Source organism: Squalius cephalus (genome assembly GCF_949319135.1).
Source record: "Squalius cephalus genome assembly, chromosome: 9".
NCBI classification, from domain to species: Eukaryota; Metazoa; Chordata; class Actinopteri; order Cypriniformes; family Leuciscidae; genus Squalius; species Squalius cephalus.
The window spans coordinates 8,392,050-8,419,922 of NC_137130.1; the positions used below are offsets into that span (position 1 = coordinate 8,392,050).

The 27,873-nt window shown below is 36.6% G+C and overlaps 1 protein-coding gene across 1 annotated transcript in view; it reads left to right on the forward strand.

Moving 5' to 3' along the window:
* The first annotated feature begins 534 nt into the window (after positions 1–534).
* Positions 535–27,873, forward strand: part of col5a2a (collagen, type V, alpha 2a) — a 33,494-nt gene continuing 6,155 nt past the window's right edge. The window contains exons 1-51 of the mRNA XM_079880975.1: positions 535–862; positions 13,568–13,783; positions 13,902–13,918; positions 14,030–14,062; positions 14,158–14,190; positions 14,630–14,683; positions 14,790–14,876; positions 14,993–15,070; positions 16,005–16,049; positions 16,150–16,203; positions 16,906–16,959; positions 17,050–17,103; positions 17,190–17,243; positions 19,152–19,205; positions 19,397–19,441; positions 19,604–19,657; positions 19,768–19,812; positions 19,907–19,960; positions 20,123–20,221; positions 20,351–20,395; positions 20,477–20,575; positions 21,608–21,661; positions 21,800–21,907; positions 22,010–22,063; positions 22,140–22,238; positions 22,349–22,402; positions 22,497–22,595; positions 22,670–22,723; positions 23,122–23,175; positions 23,270–23,323; positions 23,413–23,466; positions 23,573–23,617; positions 23,706–23,804; positions 24,139–24,246; positions 24,336–24,389; positions 24,850–24,903; positions 24,991–25,044; positions 25,141–25,194; positions 25,315–25,422; positions 25,516–25,569; positions 25,653–25,706; positions 25,801–25,962; positions 26,042–26,149; positions 26,273–26,380; positions 26,459–26,512; positions 26,602–26,709; positions 26,804–26,857; positions 26,978–27,085; positions 27,223–27,276; positions 27,359–27,466; positions 27,541–27,847. Coding sequence (XP_079737101.1) covers positions 775–862; positions 13,568–13,783; positions 13,902–13,918; positions 14,030–14,062; positions 14,158–14,190; positions 14,630–14,683; positions 14,790–14,876; positions 14,993–15,070; positions 16,005–16,049; positions 16,150–16,203; positions 16,906–16,959; positions 17,050–17,103; positions 17,190–17,243; positions 19,152–19,205; positions 19,397–19,441; positions 19,604–19,657; positions 19,768–19,812; positions 19,907–19,960; positions 20,123–20,221; positions 20,351–20,395; positions 20,477–20,575; positions 21,608–21,661; positions 21,800–21,907; positions 22,010–22,063; positions 22,140–22,238; positions 22,349–22,402; positions 22,497–22,595; positions 22,670–22,723; positions 23,122–23,175; positions 23,270–23,323; positions 23,413–23,466; positions 23,573–23,617; positions 23,706–23,804; positions 24,139–24,246; positions 24,336–24,389; positions 24,850–24,903; positions 24,991–25,044; positions 25,141–25,194; positions 25,315–25,422; positions 25,516–25,569; positions 25,653–25,706; positions 25,801–25,962; positions 26,042–26,149; positions 26,273–26,380; positions 26,459–26,512; positions 26,602–26,709; positions 26,804–26,857; positions 26,978–27,085; positions 27,223–27,276; positions 27,359–27,466; positions 27,541–27,847 — 3,901 coding nt within the window. The 5' untranslated portion in view covers positions 535–774. The remainder of the gene's footprint in view (positions 863–13,567; positions 13,784–13,901; positions 13,919–14,029; positions 14,063–14,157; positions 14,191–14,629; positions 14,684–14,789; positions 14,877–14,992; positions 15,071–16,004; positions 16,050–16,149; positions 16,204–16,905; positions 16,960–17,049; positions 17,104–17,189; positions 17,244–19,151; positions 19,206–19,396; positions 19,442–19,603; positions 19,658–19,767; positions 19,813–19,906; positions 19,961–20,122; positions 20,222–20,350; positions 20,396–20,476; positions 20,576–21,607; positions 21,662–21,799; positions 21,908–22,009; positions 22,064–22,139; positions 22,239–22,348; positions 22,403–22,496; positions 22,596–22,669; positions 22,724–23,121; positions 23,176–23,269; positions 23,324–23,412; positions 23,467–23,572; positions 23,618–23,705; positions 23,805–24,138; positions 24,247–24,335; positions 24,390–24,849; positions 24,904–24,990; positions 25,045–25,140; positions 25,195–25,314; positions 25,423–25,515; positions 25,570–25,652; positions 25,707–25,800; positions 25,963–26,041; positions 26,150–26,272; positions 26,381–26,458; positions 26,513–26,601; positions 26,710–26,803; positions 26,858–26,977; positions 27,086–27,222; positions 27,277–27,358; positions 27,467–27,540; positions 27,848–27,873) is intronic.

A 27,873-nucleotide genomic window follows, 5' to 3' on the forward strand; every position in this document is an offset into this window, starting at 1 on the left:
TCTTGGTCATCTTTCACATAAATGTTTCTGTTAATGAAGTAATTCATACCCATGTGTTCAGCATGTGAAATACGCTTAATAAAATGTTGAACTGCACAAGTCTGTGGAACTGTAAAAGATTCCTGACCAGCAAAGGGAATGTTTAGCTGATCCTATCGTCCAGTTTTTAATACTGAGGCAATGAAGAATGAGCAACAATGAATTTAAACTCCTTCAGAGCAAAATATATATATTTTTTTTACCTTTCAACATTGTCTCCCCTTCTCGTTTTACTACTTCTTTAAATCTGTCATCTGCAACCCAAGACAAATGGGATATAAACTCTATTCTTGTTTCCTTGTAAAAAGAGAGCCTATAAGCAACAGCAGTAAAGGCAGTGCAGTTAAGACTGTCATAAAGCCAGTTTACTGTCCTTCTTAGCAACAGACTCAGTGAATAATCACCAAAAACATATTCAAGAATTACTGTTACAAAAGAACAACCGATGTTTAAAGAATAGTCATGACTCATGAGGAACATACTGTGTAATTCTACAGAGCCAGAGTGGATGCTTATGAGAGAACACTGACAAAAGGGGGAGGAAAATTAGGGTTGGCAGCATTCTTCTTATTTAAAGCTGTTAAAAAAGAGGCAGCAGAGAGTGGGGCTGGGTCTGATTGCTGCTCTGAGCTGGAAAAACCTCAGTCTGTCTTCATGGTGCAGCGATAACCTGGACTCTTTTTTTCCTTCCTCTTTCCTGTTACTTTGCACACAAGAACAGCTCATGTCTTTGATATGGGCACGATGATCTTTAGGACTGTCCTGTTTCTGGCTTTATCTGTGGCTTTTTTACAATTTGTGAAATGCCAAGACGAATACGGTGGTAAGTTGCTGTTTATTTATGAAGCTAATTGTGCTGATGCTAAAGCTGTTGCTTTTGATCTTGGTATAATGACATGGGACTAGTCTTATTTTTTAATTATTTATTTAATTATATAAATGTTTACCAGTAAGGTTTATTTATGTATATAAAGTGAAATTGTCTGGAAAGGCTTGAATATCAAGCTTTTTATATGTGAATTGTTTACTGTTTAAAATTGGAGCTTAATTTTAAAGGACGTTGCATATATCTGCATAAGATTTGGCTGTACTTTTGAACAGCAAGCATCTTTAGCTATGCCATAAGTTGGAGATTTGGTAGCCTAGTACTTTTGACCAGCAAGTATCACTAGCTATGCCATGTGGTTCCCATACTGTAACATGATTAACGGTGATGTCACTTGGAGTTTTGTGACATATGAGGATGGGCAAAGGGCAAAGTTTACTCTTGACTCTTCAACATGCACCATCAGACTTGTTGTCTACTTGCACCAATATCCTCCTCTCACATCTGCTAAATCGATTTCAGCTTTAGTACTGTGCTCACGTCTCTACAGGAACACATCTTGCATCCTAATGCGGAGCAGATGTGTGAGGATATTATGAGTAAGGCTCTGACTCTGAACATGCATGGAAAGAGAAAAAAAAAAACACCCAGCCGAGAAAACACCTGAGTGCTATTACCTCAGTCATGCCCCGGTCTAGAGCATTTCAAACATGTGACGTGTATTTTTCCCTAAATGATGTCACCAGACACAACACTTCTAGGGAGGTTCTCTTGATCTTGAATGTTTAGCAGATTTTGATATATGCCTATCTGAACAACATGTTTTACGTGTGCCTCTTGGATTCAAAACCTATTTTTGGGCTTTCACAGGCAGTGCGCCACCTTCTGGTAAATGATCATTACACCCAAAAAAATTATAATAATTGAAGTTTATTTTAACTTTTTAATAATATAGCATGCATACACAATTATAATATTTTTCCAATGTAAAATCAGATTTTATTTTTCACACCGGTCTGGGCACTTTAGGCTAAGAAGTAATAATATTTTATTTAGGTGAATTTTTTTTTTGTTTTTTTTTTTGTGGCATTTCTCAAAAACTATGTATTTTGGTCAAGTCAAGTCACCTTTATTTAAATAGCGCTTTTTACAATACAGATTGTATCAAAGCAGCTTCACAGTGATAACATGAAAATAATAAAGTTTGTTTCTAGAAGAAAATTGCGTCATCATCCACCTTAAGTAAGGCAGATCAATAATATTGTTGAATATTAAATGTCCCCAACTAAGCAAGCCAAAAGCCAAGGCAACAGTGGAAAGGAACCAAAACTCCATCAGGTGACAGAATGGAGAGAAAAAACCTTGGAGATTGGATCAGAACATTCAGAATATTTATCCAGTTCCTTCTGGTTGGAAGTCGGAGTCATCACGCCGGTATGGAGACGGGTTTATTGAGGATCAGTGCCGATGGCTGTCGTGTCGATGAGGCCTTCACAGGGCTGATGAGGCTGGCACTTCAGGGATGCGTTGTGGATGGGTCCAGGCGCAGGTCCACCATCTGATCTGGATACGGCCCAGATCCAGCTGACTTCAGTAAACCTCGGAACAAACAGAAAGACTAACATTAGCGAAGATGCCATTTTTCTTATGATGTAACGAGTACATTAGGTGTTATAGGAAGTGTCCCCGATTCCGGCTGACCTAATCTATGCAGCCTAATAATCATGCACTTTTTTGGTGGCATTATCATGTTTCCTGCTAAATTACATGCAGTATTTGCCCATTTGAATAGGCTCTATAAAAAAGTTAGAACTAGTCTCATATGTATGTTAATCTCTATAGTACATTTAATTCAATCTTCATGTCAACTAACTTTCATTAGAGTATTAGTAGACTGCAGTTGACTGGTAGGTTAGGGGTAGGTGTTAGGGTTCGGGTTAGTAGAATAAGTTGACATGTAGTAGCAAAGTTACTTATAGTTAGTAGAATGTCTGTTGGGGGAGCATCAAAATAAAGTGTTAGCAGATATTAAGTAGACAGTCTACTCATACTCTAATGTGAGTTAGTTGGCATGTAGTTGCAAAGTTACTTATAGTTAGCAGAATATCTGAAGTGGACCATCAAAATAAAATGTTACCAACTTAACTAAAGTATGTTTGTGTACCTACTATTCCTTACTTGAAGAAAACTACAAGGTTTGGTTTCAAGCTAGTTAAAGTGACTAACTGAAAACAGATGTTTCTTTCTAAACAGTTTTGTTACAACGGTAATATTTATGTAATGTTAAGAGTAGAAAATTACTCTAGAAAAACAAAACAACAAAAACATTAAATGTGCTTTTTGGCAAATGTGGTTAGGTTGCTAGTATTTTTCTATCTAATGCATAAAAGATGCTGTTTCTCTCACCCTGTCCTTTCACACAGACATTTCAATGCCAGCACGCACCACATAAAGTCCAAGTGTTGTTGTTCTGTTCTTCATCCATTCCACGTGATCAAACATCTTTTCATCTGAGCGTTATCACATGGAACAGGTTTAAATACCCCTAATCTTTTGGATAATGTGTAATTTTGTGTAGATTTGGTTAAACAAATCCACACAAATTACTTTTCACAATACAGTGAGAAACACTGTAATTTCTCTCTGACCCAAACAGAAGATCGTCTTTCTAGCATTATACCGTTAACTGGATTTTTTTTTTTTTTATTATACGGTTGTGTAGCCTTCTGTGCTATTCTACTTTTCTATTTTATTTTATTTACATGAATGAATGCCCTTTTTTGTTTAAAAACTGGTTTCAGTCATTGTTGCCACATCAATTATATTACAACAAAGAGAGTGTTTTCACTTTACAGCTAAATATCCAAATATGCGCATTCGACCGAGTCCACAGCTTATGTGCTGATGGAAAACATGTGCTGCATTTTTGAGCTATGACTTGATTACATGCCTCTTTGGTCCTGCAAGAGGGAGGGATAGAGACAGCGAGAAAGAGGGAGCGGGGAGAGAACCCTATTCTCCACATGACACCAATTTTTAACACTGTTAACCTTTACTGTACAATCTGTAGCACCTTTGATCTCCCGCAGAGATGGCACTGGGCGTCTCCATGGAATAAACTATTTAGAGGATGGATTTTTAATGTTTAGCGCGCTCTTGAGCCTACTCCATGGGAACTACTTATAAAGTAAATTATGGCAGTCAGCGAATGCAAGCCCGGGGGATGTTTTCCAGATGTTAAACTGGTTGCTTTGGCAGTATTTGTAAAATATTAAACAAATGTTGGCTAAAATGTGGTTGTGGAGGAAGTCATGTAGCCGATGTAAAGAACACTGTGTTTTCGAACACCATTGAGTACAATTGGGGTTGGAAAATGAGAGCAAATGCAGACATTTTACCACTATAAACTACAATAGCTCAGCAAAGTCTGTCATGTGCAAGCAAGCCTTCAGCCATGTTCAATAGATTTAGTGAAAAACCTTCAAATATATTTTTGGCAGTCTTACAGGGTCAGGAAGCAAGGAGGATGAGACAAATGTATGCCAAACATGACTGTGTAGAGAACGCAGAGGTTGGCAGTGGAGGAAATGACGAGATCTCCCCTTGAGATGGTTCATAAGCTTATACACAGCTGTTCCAGGTGGTCTGTATATCATCTGGATTTGGCCTATACGTTTTCAATCCTATCTGTTTGTCTGTTAATGCTACACTAGTCTCCAAAAACACTTCTTGATGGATAAAAGAAGCAGCCTAGATTTCATATACTGATTATTTTGTGAATGTAGGCTAAATCACTAGTCACCCAAAAAAGAAACTTGTGTCATCATTTACTCACACGCTTGTTGTTCCAAACCCGTATGATTTGAAACACACACAAAAATTATTACAATTTTGAATAATGCATTAGGCGTCAATTAATCATTTCGGCAAATATTGTGAACGGAATTAAAATTTCAACTTAAAATCAACTTATTTGTTGATAAGATCAAAAGAATTATTTGTCACATTAGACATTACTAATTATATCATGAACACTTAGGGGAACATTATTATTTAAATTTCACGTCTTTAAAAGTTTTAGAATACAACATATCTTCATACTACACTACTTTTTTGACATTTTGTAATTTTGGAGCTTGACATTCCCATATTCACTATCAATATGTCCAGACTACTCTTCAAAAGTTCACTTTGTGTGTTTCATTGCAGAAAGAAAATTACAAGTTTGGAACAATATAAGGATTAGTAGAATAATGACAGAATTAACATTTTTGAACTATTCTTGAAGGACAGATGCCATGCTCAATGCCACAAGTCATTTTACTAACTGAACAATATCACATCAGCTGCCTCATTTTTATTAGCCCACCTGTCCGGTAAAATCCCCCAATAATATTATCCATCACTAAACGAGTGAATAATATTTAAAAACCCGATTCCTTGTCTGTTTAACTATAACATACAGCCATACAATTCTCAAGCTTCTCACATTATGAGAAATTTACTGTATATACCATGATGGTGTTGATACCAATACTTAAATTACATAAAGTCCTTTGTGGCTGCCCAGCTTGAAAATATATAATGACAAGATGAAATGACAGGTTTTGGATTCGAGCCATAAGATCAATTCAACATAACTATTCCACATTACTTTTGACTTTTGCCAGTGACTAATAGAACACAGCCCTATAATGATATCTACATTGTGCTGAAAATGAAACAGATGTCATTCAGACTAGAGTAAGGATTGATGGCTAAACAGAGAAGTCCGTTTTTAATGCAAACCAACATATTTGTGGGCTATTCAAGTTTTTCTGAATAGTTTTTTTAAGGGATCCTTAACGAATCCACATTTAGTAATACTCTTATTGCAGGATTTGATATTCACTTTCAGTTATTGGGTAAAACTGCATATTAACATAATGTACTTTTGCTAGTGTTTGCGCTCATATTTTTTAAAGTAAATTTCACATGGAATTAAGCAAATTCTACTTAACTGAGCTATGTAAAATTAACAAAGAGAATAAGTACATTTAACTTGGCCATTAAAGGCTGCTGAGTAATTTCTACTTACTCATTTGAGTGCAATTCTCTGTTTACAGTAGGCTACATTTTACTGTAACTGAATTAAGCCATGCTTTTAAAGTGTATGATTTACACAGAAACATTTTTGTTACACTTTGTAGGACAACATATCTACACAGAGACCTCAATACTTGGTACACAATTCACAATGTTTTGAGCATGAATGGATCATTTTGGGTCGAAAATGAACTCCAAAAGTCACAAAACAACAAGTAACTAAATCAAACAACAAAAGCAATGATAAAACAGTGAAAAATGCAACCTTATAAAAACATATCAAGCCAAGGCACTCGAGAATTTAAGGAAATATATAAAAAGCTTGGCTTGATTTGTTTTTATGAGTTGAATTATTCCACCCAAAGAGCACCGGGATACAGATTCTACACCCCATTTAGCACTTTTTGCATTCCTTGTTTTAAAAATGCAACCTTAATATTCATGCCTCAGTGCATGATGGGAACACAAGTATCAGAAAGTTTTACTTCATTTTATAACTTTGATACTTACTCAAAGAATCATTGACAATTCCAAGTAAAATATAATTCCACAAGCTTGAATCGAGTACTACAAATATTTAATATCCTTGTTTTTAATTCTTGCCTGAATTAACTCATTCAATGTAGAAATTAAATTAGTTTTTTTCTGTAGTATTTACTTCACCGCAGAATCATTTTATTTTTTTATCAGTGACTGAGTCCACTCTAGAGAAAAATGAGAATTCTCAACATGAGAACACAGTGTGCTTTTCAACACAAGCAACTATCATGCACTTCATTCACTCTAATAACTAGGCCACCTGAGTCAGCCCAGTTTGTATGGAAACATCTGCACAGTTTGAGTCATGGACACAATAAGATTAGATTAATAGTGTTGGGAAAAAAAGTCATCCTGAGATGCCATGTGGCAGTCACATTTCAGTTTGTAAATGTCCGAGGCCTATTAGAAAATTACATATTTAATCTTTATTTGTGTGTAATATCCATCGGTTAAAAAAAACAGCTGCAGTTTGAAGTAGTTCTCAAAATGAAAATCAAGGAATGATGTACCAAATTACTGTTAAGGAGTTTGATTCTTGTTCTGTTGCTAAGCCATTTGTGCGTATATCCAGTGTACACTCAATTATTGTAAATACTAGGCCAATTATACCAATTACTTCCTCATGCGGTTTTACTTTTTACATTAAACCGACGTTAAACATTGTTCATGTATCCTTCAAATAAACTAGCTACAATCCGTATGTATCCAGTAGATAAATGTTGCCAAAACAGTTCATATATCATATTAAGGAAGAAAATGTGATCCAGGCACAGAACTTCAATCTGGCAGGAGCTTAAAGTTCAAAAACACATTCACGAGAGAGACATTTTTCCACCTTGTAAATTAGTTCTTTTTCGTATCTTCACAGCAGGAAGTCTCTCACACTGGCATTTCCTCTGGAGAGAACGCTGAGTAATGTCTAGGTCTTAGCAATGATATCATTCCCTGCTGTCTCATAATGGTTACAGCAAATCTACCTCTTCTTATTGTCTTACATTTTTAGTCAGCCAATAAGGATGCTCTTTTTGTCATTAAAAAATAGTGGATACTAACGACCCCATGCAATTGCATGACGAGCGCAGTTTTCCTTTACAAGTGCAACTGATATGACCTCAAAGAGGTTTCTAAATTGCTTTTTTTATTGCATAATTTCAGTTTATCACATCAAACTGTGCTCTAAAACCCTCACCTTATACCTCTTAGTCATTAAGGAAATACTTTCAATATTTAACCTGCTGTTTAATCTAAGATTTTATGCTCGATTAGGCTTGATTAAGACTTGCCAATTTAACTTTCATAGGCATATATGAACATTTTTAATAATATAAAATTAATATAAGATATTTGAATAAATATAATATATATGAATAAATATTTCACAGTATTTTGTATCTCTAAACAAAATTAGACAGTATATGAATTTTGTTTTTGTATTGTAAGGTATTTCTAGGTATAGATTGCTGGTCAAACGATTAGGATTGTTGAAATTACTCTGCGGTTAATCACTTATTTCCGGACCAGTATTCTCACAAAACACTGCAGTCAAACCAGCTGCTCATGACTAATCAGACATTTTCAAAAGCTCTAAGGAGAAGAACTCTATAACCATGGAATCATGAAAAGGAGATAAAGCATTGACTCTCTTGTCTATTTCTCATCTAATCAACAATGAGTCTATTGTTTCCTATTTTCTAATTTGAGTTTGAAAAGATTCACTTAGTCCATCTGTTTACTTTCATTTATAAAAATAGATCATACAGAAATACATTAAATAAAACATAAAATCTGCGGTAACAAAGTTTTTTTTCGATAGTCTACTTTAGACATTCTACTAACAATAAGTAACTTTGCAACATGTCAGCTTTACCAGTCATTAGATTGTTAGTACTGTCTGCTTAATATCTGCTAACACTTTATTTTGATGGTCCCCGCATCTACTACCCCCATTCTACTAACCGGACCCTAACACTAACCCTAACCTAACAGTCAGTCCACTAATGAGAGTTAGTTGACATGTAGTTGCAAAGTTACTTATAGTTAGTAGAATGTCTAAAGTGGACCATCGAAATAATGTGTAACCAAATCTGTTTCCAGTCAGTACTTTGTGTTTCTGTTAAATTTGTGATATTATTATATATGCTGAATGAGTTTGCAATACAATATTAAGTACATATGTTAAAAGTTAAAACACAACCAACCAGTATCAGTCTATATAATTTATGGCCTTTGCAAGAACTGACCTTTAAGCTGACCTTTTGACCATTCAAAACATCATTCTTTAAAAAGATACAAGACGCCATAAACTTCAAAGGTTTCCAGAGCAAGTGGGATGCCTTCTAGTGGAGCAGTCTGCAGTCTCACTTTTATGAGATTAAGAACATGTCCATTACAACCGATTTCAAATATCTACAACAGACATATGAGGATTTCTGAATTCTGCCTTGTGATGCAGCCTGAATCATAATCACATAGTGTTTGTTCATTGGCCAGAGGAGAACTAGCCTCCTGACTGAGCCAGGTTTCTCCCAAGGTTTTTATTCTCCATTCTGTCACCTGATGGAGTTTTGGTTCCTTGCCATTGCCGGCTCTGGCTTGCTTAGTTGGGAACCCTTCATATTCAACAATATTATTGATCTGACATACTGATGCTGTTGAATGAGAACTGAACTGAGCTGGATGATGACATCCTTTTTTGCAGAACTGCTTTATAGATGAAATGAACTAATTTAATAATTGATGATCTTTACAAAGACACTGAATCAACACTGAACTGACTTCAGCTGAACTAAAATGCATCATTCTCCTGTTATCACTGTAAAACTGCTTTGAAACAATCTGTATAAAATGCTATAAAAATAAAGGTGACTTGACTTGACTTATTCATCACATCTGATCCAAGTGTTTATTTTGTTCTCAATTTCATGCCCAAAGAGAAACAAAATCCAGAGATACTATTGAAATATGTATTGCAATATGCATTTCAAGTTTAAAGTTGATTCTATCTGATCTGATTCTATCTAAAGGCTGATCTGAAATGGAAGTACCATAGTGTGGGGTCACATGAAGTAAATGTTTATATAAATCCACTCCGCTGATGCCTCGAGGTTCTCCATCCAAAACAGTGTAATGTAAGCAAGAATCATGACAGACCAGCTGTGGAAGCTCTGCAAGCTCTCACAATATCCAAACAAAGCAAAGAGGAGGAAACACACTACGAAAAGAAACATAAGGGAGGGATGTTTCCAATCCCTGGAAAAAGGGTTGTTCCTCACAGGATGCACAAAGATAAAAATAATAATATTAATGAAATCCACAGCCGGGGAAAAAAAATAAAAAATAAATACATTTTCTCTTGCGAATGATGAATCATTAATATTGTAAATTTAATTATTTTTTTTAACTGCCCTGATGCTTCCCTCCTTGATGCATGAAAGGAGGCTAGGAAAGCAATGAGTAGGCCTATGTCAGGTCATGAGATTTTGTTGATCTCAGCCAAGAATGTGACTGGTATTGACCTGCATAGATTAAATATCTTGCCTGACACTCACACAGAGACACATTTACCCTTCAACGTCTGAACATACATTAAGTTTGTATAAAAAGTGCAGGAGTTCAAATTGTGCACATATTAAAAGTTAAGGAATCTATCTATCTATCTATCTATGAAAACAGAACAGTCATTTAAAAATGGCTTTTTTTCTTTTTTGTTAAAGCTAAATAACAATATGCCATGAACCGTTTTTGCAAATTTTCATATATTTCTTTTCAACAAAGACTTGTATCTATTCCAGGCCTCCATATACTGAAAATCCAAGCTTTGTTTCTAGCCAAGTGTATTATGACACCATGAATTTAATGATTTCTCAAACATGTGGTAAAAGCTGTGTAAAAAGACTGGGAGACAAGTTAAAATATTGTAGTTGTATATGTAGATGGAAACGTTTTTTTTTTTGTACGTCATTTATTCTAGGAAAACTTATTTTACAATGTTTTTTTGTTTGTTTTTTGGTAGTTATAGCATTAAAAATTTAGTTAATTCCAAAGAATAGGTTGCATTTGAAATGATGTGTTAATAAGGATAGAAGTTAAGATTAAATAAGTTAAATATTGAAATTAATTCATTAAGGACTGGTGGTAAGAGTTTTAGAGCACAGTGTGATGTGGCAATAAAATTATGCAGTCCAAAAAAAAAAAAAAAAAAATCTTCTGGCCCACGTTTCTCACCGCACATCATCGAAAGCACAAAAAAGAAAAAAAGTGGAAGACATGTCCAAACAAGGAAACCATGTTTCCTTCTACAAACGAGGTTGTTCTTCCTAGACTGAAACCAGTGTGACTCTTCATTTGTACCTCAGTAAAGGGTTGTCACAAGGACATAGAGTCAAGGCTTGAATAATCATAGGCTTCACAGTCACTTTGAGGACTATATGTCTGGAGTGACAGTCTAAATTACAATGTAGACAAATCACCAACATCCCATTTTCACACAGATTCTTCTTCAAAAAGAGGGAGTTGTGTGTGAACTGCGGGGAACTCTATCAGTTAATTACAAGAGAGGTCAGAGGTCTGTGAAACACACAATTTATTTGTGTCATTGACTTTTAAAAAGCAGGACTGGAGACCTTTTAAAGTTTCCCTGGAGTTTAAATGCAACTTATCTGGTTTAACTGTTAAACGAATGCTTCCTTTATGGTAAAAAAAAAACATTTTCCTGGAATGTGTGATTACCGTACATCTGCATTCATCAATGAAGTTCTTACAATCATCATATAATCAAATTATCATTTAACATTGCCCGGTGTTCAGAAACTCTTACATTTATTGAATAAAAGACTGCTCTCTCACACACACATAAACTCATATACTTGGTGTTGGAAAGACAGACTCAGATGAGTCACTGTTTCCATAAGGTCATTTTCTAACCCTTACAGCCTTGTTCCAACAACAAAGTCCCTGAACACAGCAAGTTATGAGTATTTCCACATAAACCAAAGGAAAATACATGTGATTTATATTAGTTAAACTCCCACAATGCAGTATCTTGGTAGAGATGTAAATTGTAAAAAAGCTGCCCATTGTTTTCCTAGACCGTTCCTACGGAAGCCTTAGCATTTAGGGAACCACAGACTTTAGCTGACATGGAGTAATGCTGAGCATGTTCAGTGTGGTCAGGTCAGGCCAGACTGGAAGACTGGTGGAAAATGTACGTCAGAAGTCCACAAAGGACCATGCTTTTGCTATCATCATCACTAGGGGATTTGAAGCGTTGCTGTAGAAAGTGCAGAGTCTGCAATAAATTAGCTACCCGAGGGAAAGAGTGAGCTTTCTCTTCACCTTTAATGGTAAGGTTTTCAGGGGTGGCTTGAGAAAGATTGTTCTCCTCCCATACATTTGTAATTGCTCAAACACATTTTTAATGAAATATTCACAGGGGAATAGACAGTTCCAGCTGTATTGACTAAAATTCTTACCACTGAATCATTTTATTACGCTATGTGTATGGACTATCTGGATTGCATCTGCTTTTTCAAATGTTTTGTAATTCCATTTATTTTTTTTGAATGCCATGGACTGGGACAATGGAAAAGTGCTTTTTATGTGCAAAACTGCTAGAATATGCTATTATTCACACAATGAATGTGACTATAACATTGTTGTTATGCAGCAGATCTATAAACAAGATATATAAACCAAATTTGACTAGCTTGTTCTTATGTTTTTTAAATCCTGCTCTACTTCCAATCCGCAGTTATCACATATTCAGGCCTGGAATGATACAAAGAGTGAAATTTACTGAATATATCAGCCTGAACACTAGTCTAAATTTACATATAAACTAGAATGTTTGCTGGTGTGTTCTCTGAGGTTGTCAGCAGCTGTGCGTTCAGAAAAATATCTCTCTTTTCATTGGCATCCTTCTCTGAGACATTCATTCCCTCTGGTAAAAAAAAAAAAAGGTATCAGCAATTTCCAATCAACACCCTCCTATTAAATCTGCTTCATTCATTTATGATATGTTTATTCATTAGCTTGTGCACGCACTTTTGGCATGCTCACATTCAGAATTTAATGGTTGTGTCTCCCCTTAAGCTATAAGGTTTAGTCACATTTGATCTGCATCCCAGAGTCAATACGTGATGATCATTCCTTATGAGTTGCCTACAGTGCTAAAAAAGTTTACATCTTTACCTACTTTCTTGCTATAGGTTTTGGTGATCCTTGTCTGTATAGATTAGAGTATTACAGTATATTGAGATACATTCATAGTTCTTACTATTTTAACCCACTTTCTCACATGGCGGGGTACAAAAACATCTTCTTCAGAGTGAAGTTTTCAGGTGAGCAGAGAAACACCAAAAGGTTTCATTGAATGGAGCTCAAGGGTGCCACCTGGTGTATTGGTGTTACAGCAGCAAATGGCATTCCTAAATGTAAACAAATGTTTTCCACAGCTGTTCTGCAAAGTTCTTGTAATTAATTGCTTGAAAAAGGGTGCTAGGACATTGTTTATTATAAATATTTGAACTTTATTTCAATGATAGGGTGAATAGCACACTGCTGGAAACGGTATGTATGAATCAGACTTAGTGGAGAGCATTAGTTCATTACTTCCCACACGAGCCTTTCTAAAAGACAAGGGTTCACTTTTTCCAGTAATTCCCAGCCACTTTCTCAGGGTCTAAAGTCTTCTGTCTGGCCACATAATCAGGTGATTCTGTGACTGCCTTTTCCATTTTTAAATGTATGATTTTAAACATTTTATCAAATACAGAATGAAAAAATATGAAGAATCAATACAAAATTCAGGCTTTTAATTGTGCAGATTTGAATTTGGAAAAATATGGCTTGAAAAAGACCGAATTACATTCTCATGGGAAAAGGGAGAAGGGGAAAACATTTTAAAAGAAAGTTAGTGTATTTTGTTCATGCATTTAGAAAAATAGCTATAATAATACATTTCTAACCTAATTAAAGACATGTCATATAAGCTCCTTATATTATTAACACACACACACACACACACATGCATATCTATATGCATTATTTATATAGCTTTTACCTTCTTTTTGCTTGTAGAGGATGAGTTGAGCTGTACAGAGAACGGGCAGGTGTACACAAACAGAGACATCTGGAAACCTGAACCATGCAGGATCTGTGTTTGTGACAGCGGGACCATCTTGTGCGATGAGGTGCAATGTGATGAAGTGTCTAACTGTGGAAAGGTAGTAATCCCAGAAGGAGAGTGCTGTCCTGTTTGTGACACAACACATGACAGTGGCAATGGCAGACCAGGTGAGGATGAGCACCACAAAAACTCGAAAACAAATTCATTTAAAGAATCTGTTTTGAAATGTAAGTACAGATAAACAACAACTTTTTTTTTTCTTTTTCTTTTTTTTTCTCTTGTCAGCGGGCAGAGTTGCCAAGGTAACCTATATAGTTACACTCAGCACTGCCAATATTCAGTTATTTATTTAAAGTGTAAATATACATAAAAAGTGACATCCGGTGACACATTTTCACTATTCTTGATTTCAGGGTCAGAAAGGGGAACCTGGAGATGTCCCACACGTATGTTTGAATGAACATTTACCTTACATTTGAAGATCAGGATGGATATATGTGTACAGTTTGTAAATAATACAAAAATTCCATCTCGATTTCAGGTTACTGGAATAAGAGGTCGTCCTGGACCGATGGTGAGCTTTCCTCCATTGACTTTTGTCCTGATCACTATAAAAAAAAAGAAAAAAAAAGGATAAATCAAACAGATCCAATTATACAATTAAACATATAGTAAAATAAACCAGTGTTTATGTCACATTTACAGCATCTAGTGGTTTACTTGCTATATGTTTTCTGATGTCTGGACACTAGATGGGGACAGAGCACAGCTCTGTGTATTTCCATAAGCTGGTTTGGTCTTTATTTGAACATATTTTTAAGTAATCATGTTGGTAAATCATGTTGAAACCTTCTACACTAACTATTCATAACTCATCTGATCATCTTACAGTCAAAACTTCATGTGTACGACTATGACAAGACCTTGCACAAACTAACGCAATTAGTGCTAATGCTATAAAGACAGTTTTTATTTACCTTAAATATGTTTTTACTATTATTATTATTATATAGGGGCCTCCAGGAGCACCAGGATATAGAGGAGACAGCGGAGTGAAAGGTCGACCTGTAAGAAACTGCTAATTAATTTCGAAATGTGATTAAAGATGTGAAATATTGTGTAATATTATTGTAATGTTATGTGTTTTTAGCCTGATTTTAATGACTCTTGTAGGGTCTCAGAGGTCCCCCAGGAAATGATGGAGAGCCCGGTATTCCAGGACAGCCAGGAGAGCCAGGGCCCCCAGGACATACCCCAGGAGTGAGTGTTACCAGACTGATTAAGACAGAATATGACAAACTGAGGATCAAGCAACATCTAACAAAGTGTTACAGCAGTTACAGAATAAATAAGGCCTCATGTCCTCTGTTACTTAGGGTGAGTTGTCTTCTCATATGGCCGGGGGATTTGCTGACAAAACAGGAGCTCAGCATGCTATGATGCCTGGAGTTCGGGTAAGTGGAGATTCTGTAATTTAAACAAAACAACAAACAATAATTATATCTAAGAACTATATCTAGATCTAAATACGGCAAAAATGGCTGCCCACTGCTCCGGATGTGTGTGTCCATGGTTTGTAGTGTGTGTGTGTTCACTAATCACTACTCCTAATGTGTATGACAAATTCTGAGTATGGGTTACCATACTTGGCCTTCATGTGTCACTCAAGTTACTTTGTTTTTCCATTTATTGACTGACACCTCTTCTGTCCCCATGTTGAGAGAAATCAGATGCAGAGGTGTGCGGTAAACATGATGGTTATTTAGTTCTAGACTAAATGTGAGCATGCATTTACTCTTCTCACTTGCACAAAAACAGATTCAGTATTCCTCAAAATGAATAAAAACTGTGAAATGCAAACTCAGAATATTACACAAACCTGCAATAATAAACATGTTAAATAATATACTTGATGTATTTAATATCACTTTATTAACTAATGTCTTTGCTGCTGACCTTCGTTGATCCCATTACACTATACTAATAAGCTAAATGACTTTAAATAAATATCACATCTGTGTACCTTTTTTATTGCTGGAGTAAGATGCCCAGGTGAGAGAACGTAATGCAAAAAAAAAAAAGTAACATTACTTTCCATAAAAAGTAACCGAGTAACACAATTAGTTAAAAGCAATGTTGTAACGCATTACTTTTAAAAGTAGCTTTCCCCAACACTGCATATAAGCCACTCAGAAATGAGAAACATTACAAGAACTGTATCATACTTGATTTACTGCAAAGTTGAGTTCAAACGAGCAAACTAGAGTAGTACATAATGAGACCATTGTATCATTTGATTTGGGTGCTGTGTTGTGCCACACTGCACAAAACGTGCTGTTTCTGAAGCAGTCTGTGATTGTTCCAGTAAACAAAGCTATTTTTCAATAGGGTGAGGCTGGAACAAGGGGACCACCTGGGCCAAATGGGTCACCAGTAAGTATTTATTTGATAAGAAATCTTTTTTACACATATCTGGTCCAAAGAATATTACTTCCAGCAGTTGCATATTTCAAGTTTATACAATTTCCTTTAGGGGCCAGCAGGACCACAAGGATCTCCAGGCGATGTAGGAGATCCAGGGTCAATGGTGAGGGAACATGATTAATTGTGTACTGTCTCTGAAGACTTCATAATTTACCGGGGAAGTCTGTCCCACACTCTTTATTTAAGTGCAAACATCAACCAAGATAAACTCAAAAACTACTGGTTGTTTGCAAACTGCAGTCAATTTTCATGGCTCATTTATTAAAGGGAACCACAACTTTGGATATTCACATTCTCAAAGAATTTGTTGTAGTGGTTTTATACATGTACTTATAATTCTTTTCCCACAATTTAGTGCTTTAATTTATCTTGTTATCAAATTGTAACCTTTAGGAAAACGTATACTTAGATCACAGAGCCAATTAGAGATTTGAATCATGAATTATCAACATAAGCTGATGCACAGAAGTCAGCAGGAACTATACTTTGCAGATTATTGTTAACTAAAGTGACTTAATAGATAGTTTTGTATTATTTAAGAATTAAATATACAACAATACTCTGAGGGTGTGCACCAGTTTTTGAGCATGAGATCATGAGAATGACTAAAATAGCTGATTTACCCCCATCAGTGCTGCAGATTCACCCTTTATAAATTCCAAAATTATATTGTTTAAGCCTCCTTACAAAAATGATTCTGGTGTTAATGCATTGTTTATTTACTAAAAGAGCACTTAATCTGTACTATGCATCATTGTTTTTATGTTTTAATCAGCTTTTGGTAATTACTCTCTTCATTGTGTAGGGTGGCACTGGCCAGAGAGGGCCAGAGGGTCCTCCAGGGAAGCCTGGTGAAGATGTGAGTACTCTATGCTGTCATCATGGGCATCCTCACAACAATGTGGAAAAAAGTAAAGAGGATCTGAAATGGAATTTTCTGTTGTCATAGGGAGATGCGGGGACTCCAGGAAGTGCAGGAGAAATGGGATTTCCTGGATCTGCGGTAATATTTGGCATTGTTCACTAGCAGCTTTTATCATTGAATGGTGGTTGCATTTACATGTATGTTTAAATAACTTTTGTGTTCAGGGAGCAAGAGGATTTCCAGGGACACCGGGGCCTCCAGGCTTAAAGGGTCACAGAGTGAGTAAATTCTTAATCTCTAGGCCCCATTTAAGATTGCATACGGTGGGGTCCAAAATTCTGACTTTATATTGAAAGGTTACACTTTATTTAGCAGTATGTGTACTTACAGTGTAATTACATTGTAGTTACCACAAAAAAAAAAAAGTACTGGTAATATAAGGTAACTACATGGGTTAAGGTTAGGTTTAGGAATAGGTTCAGGTTTACCTACCCAGTTATTGTAGTTGCTATAATAAGGACATAGTATGTACATGCGGAACAGGACTGTAAAAATAAAGTGCTTCCTTACAGGTCACTAATCAAATACGCTAATGTGACCATGTGAATTTGTTTTGTATTAAATTAGAAAAGAATAGTCACACTTTAGTTTAGGGTCCAATTCTCACTATTAACTAACTATTAACTACGGATTTTGCCTAAATAAACTCCTAATTACTGCTTATTAATAGTTAGTAAAGTAGTCGTTATGTTGAGGTATTGGTTAGGATTTAGGAATGTAAAATATGGTCACGCCGAATAAGACATTGATATGTGCTTTATAAGTACTAATAAACAAAAAATATCCTAGTAATATGCATGCTAATAAGCAAGTTAACAGTGAGAATGGGACCCTAAACTAAAGTGTTACCAAAAGAATACAAAGTAGAAGCATTGATTTATATGCTCTTTCAAAATCATATACCACTTTTGATTATACCACTCAAGTGTTAGAATCTCATTCTCTTGGTTTGTAGATCTTTTATTGAGTTTGCTTAACCCCCTGAGGTCGGCTATCGCGCCGGAGGAATATATACTGTATGTGTTTTGTCAAAAATAAAGTCATCAACTAACTAATGAATCCTTTACTTTGAAATACGTATGATAAAATGTATACTTTAGTTTTGAAAGACGTTGACTAGTTTTGAAAAGATTATAAAGTATGTATGTGCATGCATATATATATGTGTGTGTGTATATATGAAGAGTTCAGATGCAAAAGCCTCTAAATGCCATCTGAAATTTTCTCCTAGAATGATCATTTTTATGAAGCTTGTATATTTAAGTTAGCTATAGGTGACACGTCACCTGAATGAATGGCTCATTAAGTATGCAGGGACGTAGTCTCACCAGGTGTGAACTACTACATATGCATGATGCTGTTGGAGCGTTTACGCCCCATCCGCATATTGGCTTTCCAAACTAAAAGTGTTTCACAAAACTAAAATCAATGTATCGTTTTTTTGTGGATGATTAGGCAGGATGATTTTCATATCATTTTGAAGAAAAAACACTAGGCGATGAAATCCATTAGTCAAAAGTCTTATTGCCACATATTTAGTATGTGTTTTGTGGCCTTATTTCAGAAACTTTAGTTTTTAGTTTTTTCAATAACCACGCATAAACATTATTCTCTCAAAAATGCAGACATGTACATTCTTGTTGCTCACATATTATGGTAGTCCTGTTTGTGCTAAATAGTGTGTAATTTTTTTTTGCCATTAATATGTTTATAAGCAACTGAAAAAAGCACAAATGTCAGGGCATGTCAGAACATCTCAAGGACCCCAAAAACACCCCAGACCCCAGAGGGTTAAATGATCAAAACATTGTTGTTTTGGAATTACTTACAGATCATCCATCAGGCCATCAGTTTTGTCTTGAATGCTCACGCCACATGAAACACCTGCAAGCCAGACAGTCAGATTTCACACACAGAATGTTAAAAAAACTAAATCATGTTTGTAATTGCAGCTTATTTTGCACAAGCACCAACCAATTATTGTTCACTTGGTTGAGAAAAAAAAATACTTTGCAGAATGTACAAAGAATGATTTTCAAGTTCAACATTTTATTCCTATTGTTTATTTTAGGTTTGTAGATGGAGTGTACCAAAAAATAATCATGTTATTTCCTTTCATAATTCAGGGGCACCAAGGTCCACTTGGTCTTAAAGGAGAACGTGGAGCTGTGGGATCAAAGGTTCAGTTTTTGCAAATATAAAATTTAATTTCATTATGAAGTAGCCACTCACTTAGCTTTTAAAACTGCAGACTGTATTTGAATACTTGTGTACAGTTGTCTATACACACACATATTAAATGTGATTGTATTAACCATTTCATGTTTCTAAGTACATTCACCATATATTATAATATTTATTATTATTTTAGGGTGAATCTGGTGGACCCGGTGCAATGGGTGCCCCTGGTCCTATGGTAAGAAGACTGCAACACAATACAATACCAACTTCAGTTAAACAAAAATCATTATTGATGTGAATCCAGTAAATAAAAACAGACGTTCTTCATTCTTACATTGCCACAAATGCTTCTAGCCTTATTTCCAATAAAAGTAAAATGGCCTATTGTTAAATGCAGGGTCCCAGGGGAATGTCGGGAGAAAGAGGACGTCCAGGCCCTAGTGGCACACCGGTGAGGGCAAAAACACTGTGATAACATTCTTCAGATGACTTAAGTCAGAGCTGTTTTGGTTTTCTTATTATTCTTAACACTATTAGTTATCTTTTTCTTTTGTATTTCAGGGTATGCGTGGTGCTCAAGGAAATGTTGGAAAACCAGGTCCAATGGTAAAACATTTGAATCAACCAAAAGATAAAGTGTGAAATACCAAGCAACTGCAAACCTAATGATGCTAATTTCTAACTGTTTAATTGTTTTAAGGGTCCTTTGGGAATTAATGGTGCCCCAGGGTATCCCGGAACTCCAGGCATGAAGGTTGGCAATAAGACTTTATACATGTGTTTTTTTTTATACTTTATGAAGTATATATGTAGCTACCAATGATACCTTTATGTATTTCAATAAATTGTAATAGTTCAGCTGAACATTAAAACCTTGGTAAATCTGGTATTAAAAAGAAATATGATTGCTTTGCAGGGTCAACCAGGACCTACAGGTGTGAGGGGACCAGAGGGACCACAGGGACAGAGAGGAGAGACAGGACATCAAGGCAGATCTGGACCAACTGGACTACAAGTATGTTTGTGATACTTATTTTGGACACCAGTACATGATCGCAAATCCTTTTATTTATTATTTATTTTATTTATTTATCTATTTTTGTTCATCTGTAATGCAAATTAAACATGATTCTGAATTTTTCAGGGGCCCATGGGCACTGACGGTGGTCCAGGTTCCAAAGGGCCAGTGGTATGTTATGATTTTAAATGTTAAAATATGATGCATTTCGAATGTAGATATTGGGAACTGACAAAATATTATTTTCTCCAGGGAGTTGCTGGTCCTCAGGGTCCTGTTGGTCTGCTTGGTCCAACTGGGCCACCAGGACCTCAGGGAAGCACTGGACAGCCTGGGATCAAAGGTCAAGGGGTAAGGCATTCTTCATTCACATTGTGGCATGTTTCTTTTATGGACTGAAGATTTGTTGTGTTCATAATACATAAATCATATTTGGGTTCTATAAAAAAAAAATTCAAATAGTTTTTTTTGTTTTAAATTATTTACTAATCTGTTACTCATTGTTATGGATCACAAGATGTTACATGCTTGAAAATCATGATTTCTTGTTGTCCGAATTAGTCTGTGTATTTTTCCATCATGTATCATTCTGTAATCAAAATGTTTCATTTCATTTCATTTTTTATTTTATTTATTAATTTTATTTATAAAAGCCCTAAATTTAGTATTTTTTTCTAATTCTACAACATTAAATTGTTTTAAAATAACTTTTATCTTGTGTGTCCATAAATCTTGCGTCAATTCTGTTACCGTACCATACTTTGCCTTTAAATTGGTGGAATTATCTCCCACAACTATATAAGATACAGGAAATTATGTCACTTTCCCTCACTGATAATATCTGAAGCACTGAAAGGTATGTGTGCTCTCTCTGAGAAAATATTTAAATCTAAAAAGTTCTTACACCAAGAGTTATTTTGTAAAACGTCAAAATTCTTACCACAACATCAAAAGGAAACCAGAATTTTTCACTGATCACACAGTGGGTTGTTTAAAAGTCTTCTAATCCTGATTTCATTAGTGCCATGTGCTCTTAGCATTTATGCTAGCAATAGGAGATTTTGGTTAAAGTTTAAAATTACCAAGGTAGAGTAACAATGTTGACACTATGTAACAGAATAGAATAAAGTTGACAAACAATACTATACAGAAATCTTTTTTTTTTTTTTTATGTATTTATGTAATGTGTTTTCAAAAAGATACTGGAAATATTTTTTACCTTACCTTTTTGAAATGCAAAATGTATCTCCAATTATAGATTTGATCTCCAATTAAAGAATCACTCCATCATGTATATGTACTATTTGTGCCATAAAATGTCTCTGGAAACTAATGATTTAAAAACTGATCTCCAATCAGCCTTTTGTTTTGTTTTGTGTTTAGGGAGATGTAGGTGTTCCTGGATTTAAAGGAGAGGCTGGACCTAAAGGAGAACCTGTAAGTTTTGGTTGATCATAGTGTAAACCTATATAATGGTTTCAAGTTAATGGTGAAGTATATGCCATTTGTGCATCAAATGCATTACTAAAAAACTAGGAGATTTTTTTTTAAAGACACAAATTACCTTTTTCATAGGGTCCACCAGGATCACAGGGAGTAATTGGACCCCAGGGAGAGGAAGGAAAACGTGGAACCAGAGGAGATTCTGGTTCTGTTGGCCCTCCTGGACCTGTTGGCGAGAGAGTGAGTCTAGTTTTACTTTTATTGCCTATGCTATAGCAAACTGACGTGAATATAACTGCAAAACCAACTCTGTTTTCATGGGGTTTTTATTGTCTAATTTAGGGGGCACCTGGAAACCGAGGCTTCCCTGGTCAAGATGGCTTACAGGGTCCAAAGGTAATTAGAGACTATTAACTAGTTGAATATAATTGGCTGAATAATGAAATAATCCTTTTGTTTATACTCATCTAAGGGTGCACAAGGTGACCGTGGAATTACAGGAACCTCTGGCCCTAAAGGCTCCACTGGAGATCCAGGGAGAACAGGTGAACCAGGTCTACCAGGCGCAAGAGTAAGTTAAATTTGTAATGCGATGTCTTTATAATAGAAAAGTTGAGGGCAGAATGCAATAACTCCTTCAAATACAGCTCTAATTAGTTTTTTGCATCCTCTTTCTCTCAGGGTTTGACAGGGACACCTGGAGTTCAGGGTGCTGAAGGAAAGCCAGGACCACTGGTACATTTATCTGATGTTTTCCATTCATAGCTGGAATTAAATATCCACATTTTTAACAGCAAATAAAGAAATATTTCCATACACCTTTCTACAGGGTGGTCCAGGTGAGGATGGGCGGCCAGGGCCTGCAGGGTCAACTGGAACAAGAGGCCCTCCCGGAACTATGGGACCAATAGGCCCAAAGGGTTTTAGCGTGAGTAGAATTTTCATTTATTTATTAATTTATTGCTTATATGTTCAAAACTTATAATTTTAACAATATTTTAGGGGGATCCAGGAAAGGCAGGTGAGCAGGGATCTGCTGGAGTTCCTGGGCAGAGGGTGAGTAACAGCAGTTGCTGGCAGTAATCACTGTTGTAATTATATAAAGCAAGAATTACTATTACTATTGCTCATACATAGTTAATAGTAAAACATAAATAAATAAAAAATAAAGCATTAAACACGAGTGCATGACTTTGCTACAAACATTCTGGAGAAACATTTTGTACCTTCCAGACAATACAATCATACAGAATTACTTTTGGCTTTGCAACACCCAAGTCAACTGCATAGCAACATGACAAAAAAAAAAGTTCAAAAGTCTCAGAACATCCAAGCAACCACATTGCGACGTTAGCTCTGTAACATAATGGCAGCTATTTTTTATGGCCAAGCGCCACTAATATTTTAACATTCTCAAAATATACATCTTCCCTTCAACTTTGACTTTTTCATAGGGCCTACCTGGGAAAGATGGAGAAGTAGGCCCGGCTGGTCCACCAGGTCCACATGTAAGTGCGCTATTTTGTCTCTTTATTATATTTTCAGTTAGAAAGTACAATTAGAGTCCAATCTATTTTTTTTTTTTTCTTTCATGATTTTCAGGGTACAGCAGGTGAGAGAGGCGAACAGGGACCTCCCGGAATGCATGGTTTCCAGGTGCTTGATCAATGACTATTTAATCATTCAAAATTATTTTCTTTCTTGTTATTTAGCTCTTTTATAATATCTCCTTACTTGTTTCTCAGGGTTTGCCGGGCCCAGCAGGCGCTCCTGGAGAGGGAGGAAAACCTGGTGATCAGGTGCAGTTAGTTCAACACATATCAAATGACAAATTCTTGGGAAAAAATATGACAAAAAGGGACAAATAGCATAAAATTGTGCTAATTACCTCTTTCTCTTTTCAAGGGCATCCCTGGTGAGCTCGGCCCTGTAGGCCAAATTGGGCCAAGGGTAAGTTCTAGTTTTACCTGTCACTTCTGTAAACACACGTTGTTGATGTCAAGACATGGATTTAATGGTCAGTCTATGCATTTAACAGGGTGAACGTGGAATACCGGGAGAGAGAGGAGAGCTGGGATCTGCTGGTCTGCCTGGAGCCAAAGGTATCCCAGGAGCACCTGGCCCTGATGGTCCAAAGGTAGAACTAAATGCTGCTTAAGTGTTTATTATCAGTAATGAGACTTTATTTGTGTAAATTATTTCACAATAATATGGCCCAAAGATTTCAATGGGAAGTGTTTGTTTTAACAATCTAATGGATGAGTCAAAATTATTTTCTGTGGTGATCAGCAACATCCCGATTGATGATGGAGTTTAACTTACTGTATTGAAAAGTTACAGAATATACCTTTAGAAATAAGCACATTTCATTTGTTTTATTATGCAGGTGAACTTATAATCCTGACATATGTAATTAAGATAATATTTTTTATTAATGCTTTAAAATGTTCATTCTATTGAATTTTTTGTAGGGTAGCCCTGGGCCTACTGGTACGTTGGGTGATCCAGGCCCTCCTGGTCTGCAGGGAATGCCAGGTGAAAGAGGGATCTCTGGCCCACCTGGTCCAAAAGGAGACAGAGTGAGTAGTAATGCAGTTGGATTTACAGTATGTACATAGATATTTGCACAGTGTTGTTTTTTTTAATGAACCTCTTCCCACACATTTAGGGCGCTATTGGAGAGAAAGGATCAGAGGGAACTCCAGGAAGTGACGGTGCAAGGGTAATTACCATCAAGCATTATCCCATTTTTAAAACATCTTAATTATTCTCAGCTGATGGGTTACAAATCATTCTGATAGTGCCATGGACAAACAATAAAAATGAAATGAAATTAATAAAATGAATTAGCTGTGATAATCGCCAATTTTGACTATTCTTATTTAGATGTAATTTTGATTATTTCTCTTCAGCAAAACTAGTTGACAACCACTGCTTTAATTTATCTCTCTGTGATTTTCAGTGAATTATATTTGAAAGGAACATTTCAAGACTGACAAAAATTGAGAGAAAGCATAAGCCTCAGTATGAAGCTAAACAAAATTTCAACAGAGAATGACCTGTACAAGACTTGTTCAAGCAGGCCCGATCACAGATGCACACACAAAAAAGATTCTTTATAACTCATGCTTGATATGCATGAAAGGATAATCTCATACTGACATTTTGCCTTTCTCGTGCAGGGCTTGACAGGCCCAGTTGGCCCCTCAGGACCGGCTGGTCCAAGTGGTGAAAAGGTACATAGCATCATATTATTGTCTATATTTTAATGCAATATTTTTTTCTTTTAAGGACCACTTAATTCTAACAAAGTATTTTAACAGGGAGAACCAGGCCCTAAGGGACCACCTGGACCTCAAGGATCAAGAGCAATGCCAGTGAGTTGATATTTGACACTCAAATACAGAAGGCAACAATGTTTCAAATTAGCTGAATATTTTGATTTATTAACAAATATTTGTGCTAATACCAAGGGATCCCGTGGTGAACCTGGGCCAATAGGTGCTGTAGGCTTTGTTGGACCACCTGTAAGTAGAAATTTTGAAATCTAACAGAAAACTCACGATAGTTTGATATTATATGCACTAAGCTTTTTTCAGTTAAGTGAGTAAACCGGTTCTGAACATGGTACACTTTCAAAACAACAGGGTATTGATGGTCAGCCTGGTGCGAAAGGACCACCAGGGGAGCCTGGACAAAAGGGTGATGCTGGATCTCCTGGCCCTCAAGGGTTGTCTGGTCCTCCAGGACCACAGGTGATCAAATACTTGCATAAAAGTTATTTTTTTAGAAGATGCTATGAAGATGCTAGTAAATTAATAATCTCCCTCTAATATGTGTGACTACAGGGTAAATTTGGTGTGGCTGGACCAAAGGGTGGTAGAGGAACACAGGGCGCACCTGTAAGTGTAGCTGTAATAACAATTACTGTATAATGGATTTTGAATGACTAGTCAGTTAACATACTGTACATCATACTGTTTAGGGCCCAACAGGTTTCCCTGGATCTGCTGGAAGAGTTGGCCCACCTGGTCCAACGGTATGTTGCATGGACTACAGAAGTTTACAATTACAAATCAGAAATTAAGAAAACTCTAAACATTTTTCAAACCCTTAAGTATTTGTTTTTTTAGGGTCCTCTTGGTGAGCCAGGTCCACTTGGTCTTCCTGGAAAAGAGGGTCCACCTGGTCTTCGAGGAGACCATGGACCCCCAGGACGGCAGGGAGAGAGAGGTCCCCCTGGGCCTGCTGGAGGCCCTGGAGACAAAGGAGATTCTGGAGAAGATGGACCACCGGTAAGGGCACCAGTCGTTTTTCTACTAAAATACTAAATGTAAAAACAAGAACCAGAATCTTAACGGTTATTTCCATTAGGGACCTGATGGTCCACCAGGTCCTGCTGGAACAACGGGGCAAAGAGGAATTGTAGGCCTTCCTGGTCAAAGAGGAGAACGTGGAATGCCGGGACTCCCTGGACCAGCTGTTAGTATCCATCAAAAACATTCTGCATTATTAAAGAATGGTGTACATATTAAATGACATCTGAGATAACTTCATTTTTATAAGACCTCCTCTAATCTGCTTGCTCACGGCTGACTCATGTAGGGTCCTCCAGGAAAACAAGGCACATCAGGAGCCCCAGGAGACAAAGGACCTTCTGGCCCAGTTGGGGTGCCTGGCGCTAATGGACCTCGGGGGGATCCTGGACCCGATGTAAAATAAATTTAATATAATGGTTACATAAATATACCACTTATTTAATACAATGCTAATGCAAATTTTTATCATTAGGGACCCGCTGGATCTGATGGCCCACCAGGAAAGGAAGGTGTCATAGGAGCCCAGGTGAGACCCAAAAACATCAAATGACCCACGTCTGAATCTTTAATTCAAGTTGTTTGAGCAAATCTTACAGAGTTGCTTAATTTTTAAAGGGTGATCGAGGAGATCCAGGCCCAGAGGGTTTGATTGGATCTGTAGGACAACCTGGTTCCCCCGGTCCTGTTGGTGCATCTGGAGGCATTGGAAAGAGAGGAGAGCCTGTAGGTCTCATAATTTCTTTATATTTAATTTATACTATAATGACATCTCTAAAGCATTTTTGGCTTACGTTTTTTTCACACTGTCTTTTAACAGGGTTCAAAAGGGCCCTCTGGCCCTCCAGGTCCTGCTGGAAAACGAGGACTCATAGTAAGAAATCTAATAAATAACACAATATGACATAATTAGAAAGGCTTTATTTACCATGAAGTTGCTGATAAAAAAAAAACCCACCACAACTGCTCCTTAATTTCCAACTATCTATTTAAGGGACCGCAAGGACCAAGAGGAGATAAGGGAGATCTGGGTGACCATGGAGAAAGAGGACAGAAGGGTCACAGAGGATTTGCAGGCTTACAAGGTCTTCCTGGACCACCTGTAAGTTATAACAAAGAGAAAGGTTTTTCAAAGTGTGCATCATCTGTACCCAGTCTATAAATAATTTAAAATATAATATCAAGCAATATAAAGGTTTCTTTTCCCATTCTAACCTTTTACATTTACTTCATTTTTAGGGCACAACTGGAGAACAAGGAGCCCCAGGCATTGTTGGTCCAAGCGGACCAAGGGTATGTGATCAACTTGTTTAATGTGAGTGATTTACAACTAGTCAAAAGGTGATTGATGTCAATGAAATAATTTGTCTCACAGGGACCTCCTGGGCCCTCTGGGCCACCTGGAAAGGAAGGGTACGTTGGACAGCCTGGACCTATGGGACCTCCTGGTTCAAGAGGGACTAGTGGTGATATTGGACCAGAGGCAAGTTAAACTTTCATGCCATCTCACATAGTATTACAACTTAGATGCCCACTTATTTTTGTCATCATCCTTAGGGACCTCCTGGAGAACCTGGCCCACCTGGCCTTCCCGGATCTCCTGGACCTCCCACTGCAGCTATGGAAGATTTTTTTGGTGGGCCTCAAGATTATGATGCTGGTCCTCCTCCCCCGGAGTTCAGTGAGGATGAGGCTCTTCCCAAGAGTAACTCTACAGGCATGTTCCAAGCTGATCCTGGAGTTCAGGCTACTTTGAAGGCTCTGAGCAGCCAGATTGATAGCATGCGAAGCCCTGACGGTAGTAGAAAGCATCCTGCCAGAACTTGTGAGGACTTGAGACAATGCTACCCTCAAAAAAAGAGTGGTAAGTTAATAGTATTGCACAGGCAT